Source organism: Marmota monax, unplaced genomic scaffold, assembly GCF_021218885.2.
Source record: "Marmota monax isolate L192 unplaced genomic scaffold, Marmota_monax_Labrador192_F-V1.1 WCK01_AAM20220418_F8-fsc00031, whole genome shotgun sequence".
In the NCBI taxonomy this organism is placed as follows: domain Eukaryota; kingdom Metazoa; phylum Chordata; class Mammalia; order Rodentia; family Sciuridae; genus Marmota; species Marmota monax.
In genome coordinates this window covers 17,158,920-17,172,479 of record NW_026695197.1, presented here as the reverse complement: position 1 = coordinate 17,172,479, position 13,560 = coordinate 17,158,920, and the positions used below count along the sequence as shown (strand labels likewise).

The following is a 13,560-nucleotide window of genomic DNA, read 5'->3' as shown; positions in this document are numbered from 1 at the left end:
CGACTCCCGCGGGCGAGTCTAGTAACTTCTGGTCTCCCCAGGTTACACAAAGCAGGCAGTGGCGGGTCGAAGTTGAGCTGGACAAGGGTAACATACCCCACCTCTTCTCCAACCCAACCACTGGATTCCCTTTCTCTACTGCTTCCCTTTCCCTACTGGATCGGTCCAAATGCAGTCCTGAAAATCCCCAATCCTCAAACCCACTGTCAGGGTGGGGAAGGGAGAAACCCTCCAAATGCCTCCTAGAAAAGTTCCCAAAGCTGGAGTTTTCTCTTTTCGTGAATAATTAACGCTGGTCATAAATAATTGACAGAGGCAGTAGAGAAGGGAAGAGGGAGGAGGTGGGTGAGAGCCAGGGCGGCCAAAGAGAGATCGAAGAGTTTGTTAAAGGACCATTAAGGAAGCCTTGCTGGGAACGGCATTCCTCCATAGATCAGAAGAGAGGTTCCACCCTTTCGTCGGGTGAAAGCAGGGAAACAAGGAGCCCAGGGGAGTGGGGCTTACGTGGACGGATCCCAGAACACCCACTCTGGACCCAGTCTCAGCATTCTCTCCATCCCCTCTCTCCTATCCAGCACTCTTCCCCAGAGCTCTGGGAACCTAGAGTCATCCCTCTCCTCCCTGTGCCTACAAAAGTGCAGAAGTTCTAGAGTAGATAGTAGAGACCCCGGGATGAACCTGGATTTTTGTGCACAATCAGTTCTGCTCAAGTCTGTGACCAGACCTGCTCCATCCAACCAATTCACAGGCCATCCTCCAAGTTCCCCCTGTCCCATTCCAAACCATACTATTTTGTTCTTTTCAAATGATCCCTCTAGACTCCAGCTTCCAGCTGGTCCTTGCCCATCTCAAAGAACAGAAAGTGTAATGCTGCCCCCACCATCTGCTTCACACTCTTCCACTGCCTTTCCACCATCTCCAATGCCTGACTTCCTTTCAGGATCTCCAGCATGCTGACCTCTGGCATCTTGCATCCATCCAGCTCTGAACTGAGACCCTCAGGTAGGGGTCTCAGAACCTAGAAGAAAGCCCAAGAAGCAACCCTTGCTTCTAGGCTTGAGGCCTACACATGGACTTTGGGCTCCTCAGGGAAACACTGACCTCTCACCAGCCAGCCAGCATCAGACATTTTTGGAGTGAAATTCCTGAGGATCCCTCAGGAAGCAAACAGCATAATCCTTCAGAGGGGTTCAGTGAAGCCATCCCACAAACAAAGCCATGTGTTTCCTTGGCGCAACTTGGCATAGGCCCTGGGAAGAAAAATGCTGTAGATTGCACCAACCACCACTAACTGTGAGATGAGGCTCTGGCTTTGGCACAGTGGAAGGAACTTCTTCAGAGCTTGCCCACTGATTAAGAGCTTCCTTCATGCCCACTTCTCTAATGATAATCTCCTGACCTCTAAGTATACCAAAAGTCCACCTAACTTCTGATATTTCTGAGTTGAGAGTTAAGAATATTTTCAAAGAGGAAAATTGGTATCCAAGTCTCAAGTAATCTAGTCTTGGACTTCTTGTGAAATTTTTCTGTTTATGTGATATAAAGAAAATACTACCACCAGTTTTATTTTCTCACCACCTTGTCCCCACTTCAACTTTGCAAACCCTGAGCTCTACCTTTAAAGAACTGGGAAGTTGTGGATGGGGAAGGGAAATAGAGAAAGAAGAGGAAAGTATTAGGGGATTGTCTCTCTGCCCCAATAGGGACATAACAATCCTGAAGGGTATGAAACTAGACAAAGGGGTGGGAGAAAACCAGATTTGTAGGGGTGGAGAGCCCTGGAGCAGTGGGTTGTTTACTTCTCATATAAAATATAACTCCCCCAAGCAGGAAGTTACTGCAAACAAGTATCAATAATGAATGAATCTCCTGTAATAAAATACTTACATAATTAGCACAAGTCAAGTGGTTGCATTATGTTAACCTTTTGCAACTCTGAGCTGGAAAATTTTGCTCCAGAAATCCCCAGAATGCCATTTTCATTCTCAAGAGAGGGTGAGAACCAAGCACTCAACCAGCTTTCCTCTCTGTTATGTTATGGTTTTCCATTTCTGAACCAGAACATAAGTACTTCTGAAATATAACAGAAAACTCTCTTTGGTGAATTCAGAACAGTCATTAACATTCAGTTTTAAGTGAATGTTAACAGTAAATAAAGAAATCTCTTGATTGTAATAGTAGTAACAAAGCAATAATTACCCAGTAGGTGGTCATCAGTAATGATAAATGTATCATTATTACTGTGTGAGTCTGGGAACTCGGTTTTGGAAACTACTTCAGACTTTTTAGTAGCATGGCTGGTTACAAAGCATTTCTTAGCCTGCAAAAGCCATATAATTTTATACACAATTTAGGTGAAAATAAATTTAAATCTGTATATTACATTTTTAATTTCAAGTTAGTAATTAAAGTTGGTTCATTATATCTCCTCTGAAACCCTCAGTGCTCATCTCCATGGTTTGTTTGTACAATTTGTTTCTAAGACACCCAAGGTTACACAGTTCTAAAAGATGGAAAATTTAATTATTTGCCAACATTAAGAGTTTGTCGATGATATCATAATGCGTCTTGAAAAAGTTTGGGATGGTATTGCCTTCAGTATCAGGGGCAGAAATCTGAGTCATTGGTTTTTATTCTTGAAAATATGGTACCCAATGCATATTTGGAGAGAATAATGAAAAAAAATTCCCTTTTTGTGTATTTAAAAATAACTTTTTTAAACAAGAAAGGGTCTCAACCATGGGACTTAAGTGAAGGTATTGTTAACCTTGGGATTTATTTTGGTAGTATCTAATTTCACTTTTTGCTATCACTGAGTTAAAGTCCGCATGCAGAAGAAAAGCTGAAGGCATGCTATCTATTGGGCAGCTAGAGAGCACATGATAATTTAATAGTGTATTAACTAATGAGATGAAGCTGAATAGCAAAGTAAAATTTTCAGATGTGTGAGGGAATGGGGAAAAGAGCAGGAAAGAGGGGGGGGATTGCCTTCATTTCCCCAGGAAATAAAATCTAATGTTCCTTCCACCAGTGTCAGCTGGGGAGATGTTAAATGTGTATCTATGTCATTTTCTCTCTTGTGACATGTCAACAGACAATCTAAACCCCTCCCCCTACTCCCAGTCCCCTGCCACCCCTCTGCAAGCTTTAAAAGGTCCTGCTCCACACCCTGTCTGCATCCTCAGTAGTGGTTACTTCTTAAATTGGTTCCCTGAAACAAAAGAGCCAGTTGTAAAATAAAATAAGCCCCATTATATATACTTTGTAGTAGTTGAAGTCTTCGTACACTTAAAGACTATTTTGCAGATATTCACCCAAATACTTGCCTTGGTTTCCTCTCCCACAACCTCTATTTCTAGCTGCACTTTCTCCCTCTCCTCTTCTCCTTTTTTCTCCTCTGTCCTCTCCCTTCTTTAGGAGTAGCAATCAAAAAAGGCAAGCATCTTGCCTCGTTATTCGTTATTATAGCAGCATCTTTGAGACGCATCTTTGCCAATGAAAACTCCATGTAGATGCCTATCCTTTTGTTGTAGCAGCCTAGGTTATTCAGGAGCAGAGACAAAAGCCTGAAGTGATGTGATCTAAATGAGCTCCGGGGTTTTCCAGCTGGGACCACCTCCATTTCAAAGGACCCCCTCCTTTTCAATGTGGGGAGGAGGGAAGCGGAGGAGGCGGGTGCATATGTGTATGCATGCACTGGGGGGTGGGTAGAAGAAAGTCTAGTGGGCTTATTCCTTGTGCCAGTGTTCCTCTTTGGTGCACATTTGCAGGTGTGTTCAGGGAGAGTATGCATTCATTGGCTTATGTGTATCTGTGGGTGTTTTGTGTGCTTTTGAATTTTATCTTGATCAAGTAACATTTGCTAAGTGACCACCACGTACACTAAGTTTATATTCCATTCTGTATTTCATTACTTCATGTAAACTATTTGTACACACATGTGCCTTTCTGTACTTGCAGGTTTGTGAGGATTTATGAGGAAACTAGGTTCTCTTTTCTGAAAAAGAAAGTACAACAGCAAATTGGGATTAGTCCCTAGTTTCTGTGCACTAGTAAGGTAAAAGCCTTCTCTATCATTTGCCCAAAATGCAAGGTGTTTTGTTTGGTTTTGCTTTTGGGTTTTTTGTTTGTTTATTTGGCACTGGGGATTGAACCCAGGAGTACTTAACCACTGAGCTACAACCCCACTCTTTTATTTTTTTATTTTGAAACAATAAAAGTTGTTTAAGGCTTCCCTTAGTTGCTAAGGCTGGATTTGAACTTGCAATCCTCCTGCTTCAGTTTCCAAGGATTTTCAGTCATGTGTCACCACACCCAGCCCTAAAATGCAAGTTTTCTTATGAGAATGCTTTCCTCTGATTAAGGGAAATTAAGTCTTGATTACTCCTTCCACAGTTCTATTTCTTACAAAAGTGCTTGTTTGAAGTATAAGAAGAACTCATTGATTCCCACAGTCATTGGAAATCTAAGGGTCATGGGGGCAGGGATACAGGTCCTGCACCATGTATTCATTTTTCTCTTTCCTTTCTTTTTACAATTCTGATTTAGATTTCGGTGTAGATTCTTATTGTATTTCTCTCAGGCATCTCTGACCCCAGGGAGAAGGGGCCTCGTTTATAGACAATATTTTAGAGAAAGCTCAAAGATTGAGTCAGCTCTAGAATCCGCAGAGGCCCTCCTCATTCTCCTATGATTTCCGTCATAGATGAGTCTCTGGTTTACTTCTTGTCCTTGGTTTTCCTCATGCAACTCCAGCTGAGGCAATGGAGCCAAAACCAGGGTGTCTGACCTGGGCTCCCCAGGCTGCAGAAAATCTTTTGGTGATAAAAAATCAGAACTAAGAGTTATCAATGATTATCGTTGGTGATTGTTATTGTCAACTTCCTTAAAATGAATTAAACAAGTAGTAGCTGGGGTTCTGGCCACCTGTATGTAAAATAAACACAAGACCAATTAAAGGTAGGATAAAATTTTAATGAAAAGAAGTAATGTTCCTCCAGGGACCTTGGTTCCTCCTCTGCTCACCACCTAGGTAAAATGCTTGGTGTCTTTTATTCTAGAAAAAAAAAATCTGACATATAACAGGACAGGCCTGGCTCTTGTCCCCATTCTCTAAGGAAGGTGCTTTTAACTACTATATGCCAAGCACTTCACATGTATGATATTATTTAATTCTTGCTGCACCCCTGTAGGCTACCTTCAATTTCCTTGTTTTGAAGATGAAGACTCTGAGAAGGCTTGGGAAGGCTAGTTACAAGATTCCCTAGCTAGTATGTGATTGAGGAGAAATGTGCACCCAGTTTCATCTGACTCTGAATCCCCTGTACTGTCTGATATGTCAGAATTCTTCTGTTCTCCACTTCTGCACTCTTCCATTTTCTTTCTGGGCCATTTGGGTCTCCTTGTGCAAATCTTGGACTAACAGAGAGACTATTTTTTGCCCTATCTAAAGAAGAAATACCAATACCAGTGCACTTCTGGCAAGGACACAGAAGAGTAGTATTTCTGCCTGCGAGTGAGAATGTGGTGATAGGAAATGGGAGAGAGGGATAGAGGGTTGTTCTTGGATCTGTAGCTGCCATTCTCAGCACCAGGCTGGGAGTGGGAGGAGAGGAGAGGAAATAATATCTTGGGTTTCTGATTGTAATGAATTTATATTAAGGCCTTTATCTTCCTTGCTGTCAATGCAAGGAAGGGGGTGGGTGTGTGGGAAGGCTGCATTTCTAAGTCCTTGGATATGTGGCAGATGTTACAGAAGTAGACACCCATTACCTGCACCTTAAGCCTACCAGACCATGCCCCAGCCCAAAGCCGAATCTAGGGCTCCCATGGTTACAGGCTGGGAGGCTTCTTCCAGGATCTGCTGTGCCTTGGAGCGACGCATCGCGTCAGCACCGCGGACAGCTCCTGCCTTGGGTTTGACGTTGGTCACTCATCCCTCCGGGTCCGCAGCCCGTTAAACTGCTTCCAAAACCGAGAATGTTGGGCCCTGGTCCCTGCAGGGTTTGGGGTTCACTTCAACCATGTTAATAGCCGTGACTGTAATCCTCCATCTGCGCTGCCATACCGGCCGCGTGCACTTGCACTCTAGGCGTCGCCTCTTCAGTTCCGAGGGGGGTCAGCTGGGTTTGTGGTTTTCCTTTGGGTCCGGCGTCTGGGCTCCTCTACCTGTCCTTGGCCTGGGTAAACCGCAGCCACCCGGAACAGAGATGGGAATGGAAATACTCTTTCGTGCGGTGATAGATCATGCAAGCGGGTGACACCAGTTTAACCAATAAAACAATTTGAATCAATTAGCCGGCTGAAGAGAGTCCCGACGTGTAAAATGCATGTCAGCTCGAATAGGAAAACATTGATTAACTCGGCCCCGAACAGCCTCCTCCCGCCATCACGGACTCCTCCCTGAGCCTGCCAGGGTCCCAGGGGCCAGGGCAGGGACTAACAAGAACCCTACAGAGGGCCAGTAAGAGATTTGTTCAAACTGTAAAGAAAGCAAAGGGTCAAAAAGACAGTGGACGGCAGAGAGTTTCTCACAGATTCCAAACATACAAACAACTTCACATTCCAATTCAGTGTCTAGATGAGGATTCTCCAGGGGTCTGCTGTGAACAACTGTTCTCCACATTCACCTTCCAAAAATACAATTGACCTGACTTTTTAAACAGGCCCCCAGGCCCATTGGGGATAATAAAACACTGCACTATTCTTACAATTATTTGTGCAAAAGTATTTTTGCTTAATACTCCACGTTTCTCTTTCCTGTGAAACTTGTTTTGTGTTAAAATAAAGTTACAGGCTTCTATACACTAAGTCCCCAGAGTACTGTATAAATATTTATGCTTAAAGATTTAGGTTAGGAGGTCACTACATGTGCCACCCAGGTGTGGATTCATTCCTCAGAGTAACCTGGGATGGGAAGAAAGGCAGAGATTTGCCCCATTTTTCTTTTCAAAGAAAGATATTACTGAAGATGGTGATTTGTTTTGGTGTTTCTGTTTTAAGTCAGGATCTGTTAGGGGAGGAGAAGGAAGCCTTTGGGGTAAAATGGGAGCTATGGAAGAAGAAGAAGAAGAAGAAGAAGAAGAAGAAGAAGAAGAAGAAGAAGAAGAAGAAGAAGAAGAAGAAGAGGAGGAGGAGGAGGAGGAGGAGGAGGAGGAGGAGGAGGAGGAGGAGGAGGAGGAGGAGGAGGAGGAGGAGGAGGAGGAGGAGGGGGACCCCCCCACACAGTGCTTCCTCCCAGAATGCCCAGACATTTCCCTGTGGTGTTAGTAAGGGGATAGGATTGTTCATTCCTCCCTATTTTCAGTCTTAAAACCTGTCCCACTTCCAGGCTTTCTTTCCAGACTCAAGCTTTCTTTCTAGCAGCCTGAGCTCTGGGAATAGTGAGCAAGCCATAAATTCCCTTTGTGAGAGTTCCTGACCCCAAAGAGGAGGCAGAGAAGGAGGAAGAACCAGGTTTGGTTCTGGAGCCTTCAGAAGAGTGCACCAGGCCTTTAGTCTTTCTGAGAAAGGGATTTGAGGAAGATAATGGTGCTCTATTAGGGAATGGGCTGGGCAGGCAGAAAACACATTTTCTTTCCTTTAAGATGGGAGCCTTAGGGGCATTGGTGAGGGAGAGATGGGTTGATTTCAGCTGCTTAGGACAAAGCCTAATTTGTGCCTAATTAATGCCTTTAGAAACTAGGAGATAGGCACAACATTATTCCACTGCTGTTGAAACTTCTGCCCAAACAAACATTACAATTTTCATGACTCTGAAACAGTATTTTCAAGGATATTAATTTTTAAAAACTGCAACTCCTGAGCAACATGCCCCTCACATTTCTGTTCAGTTGGCTTTATTAAGTGCTAAGATTTCACACTTTCGTATTTAGCAGTGGTATATTGATGCTATGACCAAGTCTGTTTGGGCTTAGTGGAGTTTGTTTCATCGTTTCCACAATGTAATTGCCCAGTGTTTTCATCTGGCAGTAATTGAAAATTCAGCTCTGGTAGTAAAGGAAGACCTTAAAGGATTCCCCACCCCATCTCAGAAGGTAAACTTCTTAGAGTGTCCTTCAAATAAATAGCTTCTTTCCTTTTAGCCAGTGGTTGTTCAACTCCTAAGAACTGGTCAGTTAGGAGGTAAGGTTCAACACTTCATTAATATCCTAGGGTGTGCCTCACTTTGGGGAGCTATGGAAAAAGGTTCTTTCTCATCCTAGTTGTCCCCTTTTGTAGGGGAGGGAGATGCATATGATTCTTAGAAAATTTTCTTTTCAATGGAATTGACAATTGTTCAGGGGCCAGTAAGTGTTGGGGACCTCCATGATTTTCCACTCCACCTTTTCCTTGTGCTGAGGTAGCCTGCATAGAACTTAGAAAATGGGTTATAGAACTATTCCAAGCAAAGTTAAAGGATGAATGTACACATGCATGTACTGGGGTCCTCACCCAAATGTACACACTATAAAAACAGAGAAAGCTGTATGATTCTTTATATCTTCCCCTATAAAGCAAATGTATATGCAAAAGTGGGGAACACCGTTCATGCTTCCTTCCAAATTTCAGATCTGGCACCTATGTGGAAACTTCTTTCCTTTTTCTCATTTCACAGTGTTTCAAAGGAAGCAGTAAAACTAATCTATTCGCCCAGATTCTATATCTTCCGGAGAGGTTACTTGTTTGCACCATGTACCAGAGAAATCATTCATGAAGGAGAGTGACTTGGAGAAATGAGAAGGGGCCAATAAGGTCAGGCATACAGCTGATTTGGAGGTGTTCTTATAGAATCCAGGGCCTCCAGGAGCCACGTCCCCAGGATACATGCAGACCCTTCAGCTTTCCACTCCTAAATCAGATCTGCCGATCCAGCCCCATTGAGGCGTTTTTGCTATGGGGTTGGGGAGGTTGTCGTCAATTGCGAGTTGGTGAGGTGGTATCTTTCGTGCCTGCATAAGAAAGGATCTCTACGTTGCTCTCTCTCGCTTTCACTCTCCCCCTCCCTCCCTGTAACATGCCAGCCCTTTAATGTGGAGTGTCAGGGAGACGGTGACGTCACCCTGCCCGCTGGGTGGCGTCCCCTCGGTCCGACAGGAGTTCAGAGACAGAGAAAGGCGCTGTCAGACTGCGTTCCACTTAGGGCTCGCTTGCCGCAGGTTTCCGCGCGCCCTCACTTTTTGCGGTCGAGGGGACACCTCGCTGCAGTTCAGGCCTTCATCCTCCCAGACCAGGGGTTCCAGAGCCCTTAGCTCGCACCAGCGCCCGGATCTTCGAGCGGAGCCCGCCGGAGTCCCGCCCGCTGGATTCGAGGACCCGCTTGGATGCTTCGCCTCCGAGCGCCCTCGGAAGATGGGCCGGCAGCCACGCGCCTAAAGACATCTAGGGTGACCAGGTACTGCCTGAACCCGCCGGCCCTGACTCGGCACACAGATCGCGGTTCTCTATTTGAGATCCCCAGCGGTGGAATTTTCCGCGTTAGGTTGAAGGACAGCCGCCGGCTTCTATGGGGATGGGTTTGGAGCCAGGAGAATTAAGTTGGGGGTCGGTGGCTCGTGAACTGGATAGGGAAGTTAGCCGGTCCTATCTCAGTTCAAGTAACTTTTAAGGTCTCTTCTCTCAATCCTTAAAATATCCCCAACCCTAAACTTCTTATTTGAGTCTCTGTTCTGTCGGGAGTTTTTGAGAGCACTTTGGGGTGAGAGTGCAAGACACGCTGGAGGAGACACTTCTGCCCTGGCTGATAAGTGTGCGGGTCCCTAACTAAAAGCCAGCTCTCCGCCTGGTCGCCGGCTGTGCGCCTTTCTGGGGAGTGAGAGTTTGAGGTATCCCCAGGTCTTACTGAAATAATAGGACTCTTGTTTGGGAGGGAAATGAGCACTGAAGGGCCATTTGGCGAAGCTGGGGCTGGTTGTGTCAGGCTCAGGTATCACTGTGCCTTGAACTGCCATTTAACGCCCTGCCCCCTAGCAATATTGTCTCTGATCCAACCAAAGTGACAAGTCAGGCTCTCTTCCCGTTTGATCGCGTTGAGGTTTGTTCAGCCTTCCTGGAGGCCACAGAATGTAATGAGAGCTGAGGATCCCCAGGGTAGCAGAGCAAAGGCAGCAGTATAGATGTCATAGGAGCCCATGAAGGAGCACGGAGTGTGACAATTTGTATGACAGTGTATCCTCTGAAATATCTGTAATAACAAAATCCAATATATTTGGTCAAGAGTGGTCATGCTACCTTCACTGATGATTTTCCAGGGCAAAGGGTAGTTTTGGGCCTACGCACTGGACAATTAGCACTGGAAAGGTCACTATTTTCCTACGGAATGCCATTTAGCCTGTTTTTACTTAACATCAATGTCACAAATTTTTCTTTCCCCTGCTTTTTCTATATTTTCAACTTATGGGATATGTTCCCCCATTGTGGCAGTCTGTTGACCTGAGATGAAATTAGGAATTTTATCTCATACTTAATCTCAGGCTTTCATTTTTCAAAGCTCCCATGATTACCTACTCTAGGGATTATCTTTACTATGGGGCACCTAAATTCCCCCTAAAGATATAGAGCCATCAACATAGATGAGGAAAAAAAGGTTGCAGACAGTAGTTAGCTTTGAACTGAATTTGCCTTTTAAATTTAACCAATAAAGATGCCCAAGAACCGTTTCTTTGAACAGAGCCTTGGTTTAACACTCTGGCCTGAAGTTACTTGCTCCTTGTTATGGAATGAGAGGAAAACAGTTTAAATGTTTACAGATCTTCAACTTCATCTTTTTAAGCTACCTTTCTAGAACCAGAACCACTCAATTAGTTCAACAAACAGGATTTTTTGGGGAAAAAATGAAAGTGAAACACTCTATTCTAGTGGTAATGAGAATGGCTTTGTACATTTTTCCACCTTTCTTCCCCCACCCCCCACCCCACATTCTAATTACAGTAACTAAATATCTAACGGCAAGGATCGGGTAGAAGGGATTTCGTTTTTGCTTAAATGAGCTGTATTTCAACCAGCAGTGAATTTCCCCAAGGAAACCACAGATACCACAAAAATCACTTTTAAAAAGGTTTGGGTTTATTTCTTTTTAACCAAAATCAATTCATTTTCAAGCAAATGTGAATGGTCTCTCTCTTTAAATTTAGGTTTTAACGATCAAGCCTCAGTTTCATAACTTTTATAATCTGTACTAGTTACAATTGTCATTACTTTCTCATTTCTAGCAGGCAAGTCGTTTTATTCCAACTGCTTACATAAATCCGGGGTAAGGTCTTGAGTTTCTTAGGAACTGACTGCTTTAGTGTGTGTGTGTGGTGGTGGTGGTGGGGGGCAGTAGAAAAATTGCTACCTCCAAATCACTACATTTAATAAAGGGCGACCTTGAAGGAAATTAAAAGAGATGGTTTTCCTGCGTCTGAAACTTGGTCACTTGCCTAGTAATAATTATGTCTTAACAGTAATTTTTCAGTAGTGATGCGCCCCCACGCCTCTGGTTTAGAACGAAAAGGCTCAAAACAACCTTTTCTCCTTTCCCTTCCAGTCTTCAAGGCAAGCCCGGAGGGCTCGGCCCGGGGTTCCACCGCGGAGGAGATGGCTTCCAGCCCGCTGCCGGGGCCCAACGACATCTTGCTGGCTTCCCCGTCCAGCGCCTTCCAGCCCGACGCACTGAGCCAGCCGCGGCCAGGCCACGCCAACCTCAAACCCAACCAGGTGGGCCAGGTGATCCTCTACGGCATTCCCATCGTGTCGTTGGTGATCGATGGGCAGGAGCGCCTGTGCCTGGCGCAGATCTCCAACACTCTCCTCAAAAACTTCAGCTACAACGAGATCCACAACCGCCGCGTGGCGCTGGGCATCACGTGCGTGCAGTGCACGCCGGTGCAGCTAGAGATACTGCGGCGCGCAGGGGCCATGCCCATCTCATCGCGTCGCTGCGGCATGATCACCAAGCGCGAAGCCGAGCGTCTATGCAAGTCGTTTCTGGGTGAAAACAGGCCTCCCAAGCTGCCCGACAACTTCGCCTTCGACGTGTCGCACGAGTGCGCTTGGGGTTGCAGAGGCAGCTTCATCCCCGCGCGCTACAATAGCTCGCGCGCCAAGTGCATCAAATGCAGCTACTGTAACATGTACTTCTCACCCAACAAGTTTATTTTCCACTCCCACCGCACACCGGACGCTAAGTACACGCAGCCAGACGCAGCCAACTTCAATTCGTGGCGCCGTCATCTCAAGCTCACCGACAAGAGTCCCCAAGACGAGCTAGTCTTTGCCTGGGAGGATGTGAAGGCCATGTTCAATGGCGGTAGCCGCAAGCGCGCGCTGCCTCAGCCCGGCGCTCACCCAGCCTGCCACCCACTCAGCTCCGTCAAGGCAGCCGCTGTGGCAGCCGCGGCTGCAGTGGCCGGAGGCGGTGGTTTGCTGGGCCCGCACCTGCTGGGCGCTCCACCCCCACCGCCTCCGCCACCACCCCTGGCTGAACTGGCGGGCGCTCCTCACGCCCATCACAAGAGGCCGCGCTTCGACGACGACGAAGATTCCCTGCAAGAGGCAGCCGTCGTGGCCGCAGCCAGCCTTTCGGCCGCGGCTGCCAGTCTCTCGGTGGCCGCGGCCTCTGGCGGCGCCGGGGCGGGCGGGGGTGGCGCCGGTGGTGGCTGTGTGACCGGCGTTGGCGTTGGCGCCGGCGCGGGGACAGGGGGGGCAGCTGGCGCCAAAGGCCCGCGGAGCTACCCGGTCATCCCGGTGCCTAGTAAGGGCTCATTTGGGGGCGTGCTTCAGAAGTTCCCGGGATGCGGGGGGCTTTTTCCTCATCCTTACACCTTTCCGGCCGCAGCCGCGGCCTTTGGCTTGTGCCACAAGAAGGAGGACTCGGGCGCGGCGGCTGAGGCCTTGGGGGCCGCGAGTGCGGGGAGCGCAGGTGCAGCGCCCAAGGCCGGTTTGTCCGGTCTTTTCTGGCCCGCCGGTCGCAAGGACGCTTTCTACCCGCCCTTTTGCATGTTCTGGCCACCGCGGACCCCCGGCGGGCTTCCAGTGCCCACCTATCTACAACCCCCACCGCAACCTCCCTCTGCGCTCGGCTGCGCGCTTGGTGACAGCCCAGCCCTGCTGCGCCAGGCCTTCCTGGATTTGGCTGAGCCCGGCGGCGCGGGTGCGAGCGCCGAGGCTGCGCCCCCACCGGGTCAGCCTCCTCCGGTGGTAGCCAATGGCCCGGGCTCGGGTCCACCGCCTCCTGCTGGGGGCGCCAGCACTCGCGACACGCTCTTCGAGTCGCCCCCGGGCGGCAGCGGGGGGGACTGCAGCGCGGGTTCCACGCCGCCGGCAGACCCCAGCGCAACGTCCGCTGCTGGGGCAGTGTCCGCAGGCGCTGCTCCAGCGGGTGCCCGGGTGCCAGCGCCCCACCATCCACACCTCCTGGAGGGGCGCAAGGCGGGCGGTGGCAGTTACCACCATTCGAGCGCCTTCCGGCCGGTGGGAGGCAAAGACGACGCAGAGAGTCTGGCCAAGCTGCATGGGGCGTCGGCGGGCGCGCCACACTCTGCCCAAGCGCACCACCACCATCACCATCACCACCCACACCATCACCACCACCATCATCCC

General features: G+C 47.8%; 1 protein-coding gene across 1 annotated transcript in view; it reads left to right on the top strand.

Annotated features, from left to right (window-relative positions):
• The first annotated feature begins 11,556 nt into the window (after positions 1-11,556).
• Positions 11,557-13,560, top strand: part of Skor2 (SKI family transcriptional corepressor 2) — a 34,506-nt gene continuing 32,502 nt past the window's right edge. Inside the window, exon 1 of the mRNA XM_046428464.1 lies at positions 11,557-13,560. This exon is cut by the window's right edge and continues 609 nt beyond it. Within this exon, the coding sequence (XP_046284420.1) occupies positions 11,557-13,560 (2,004 nt within the window).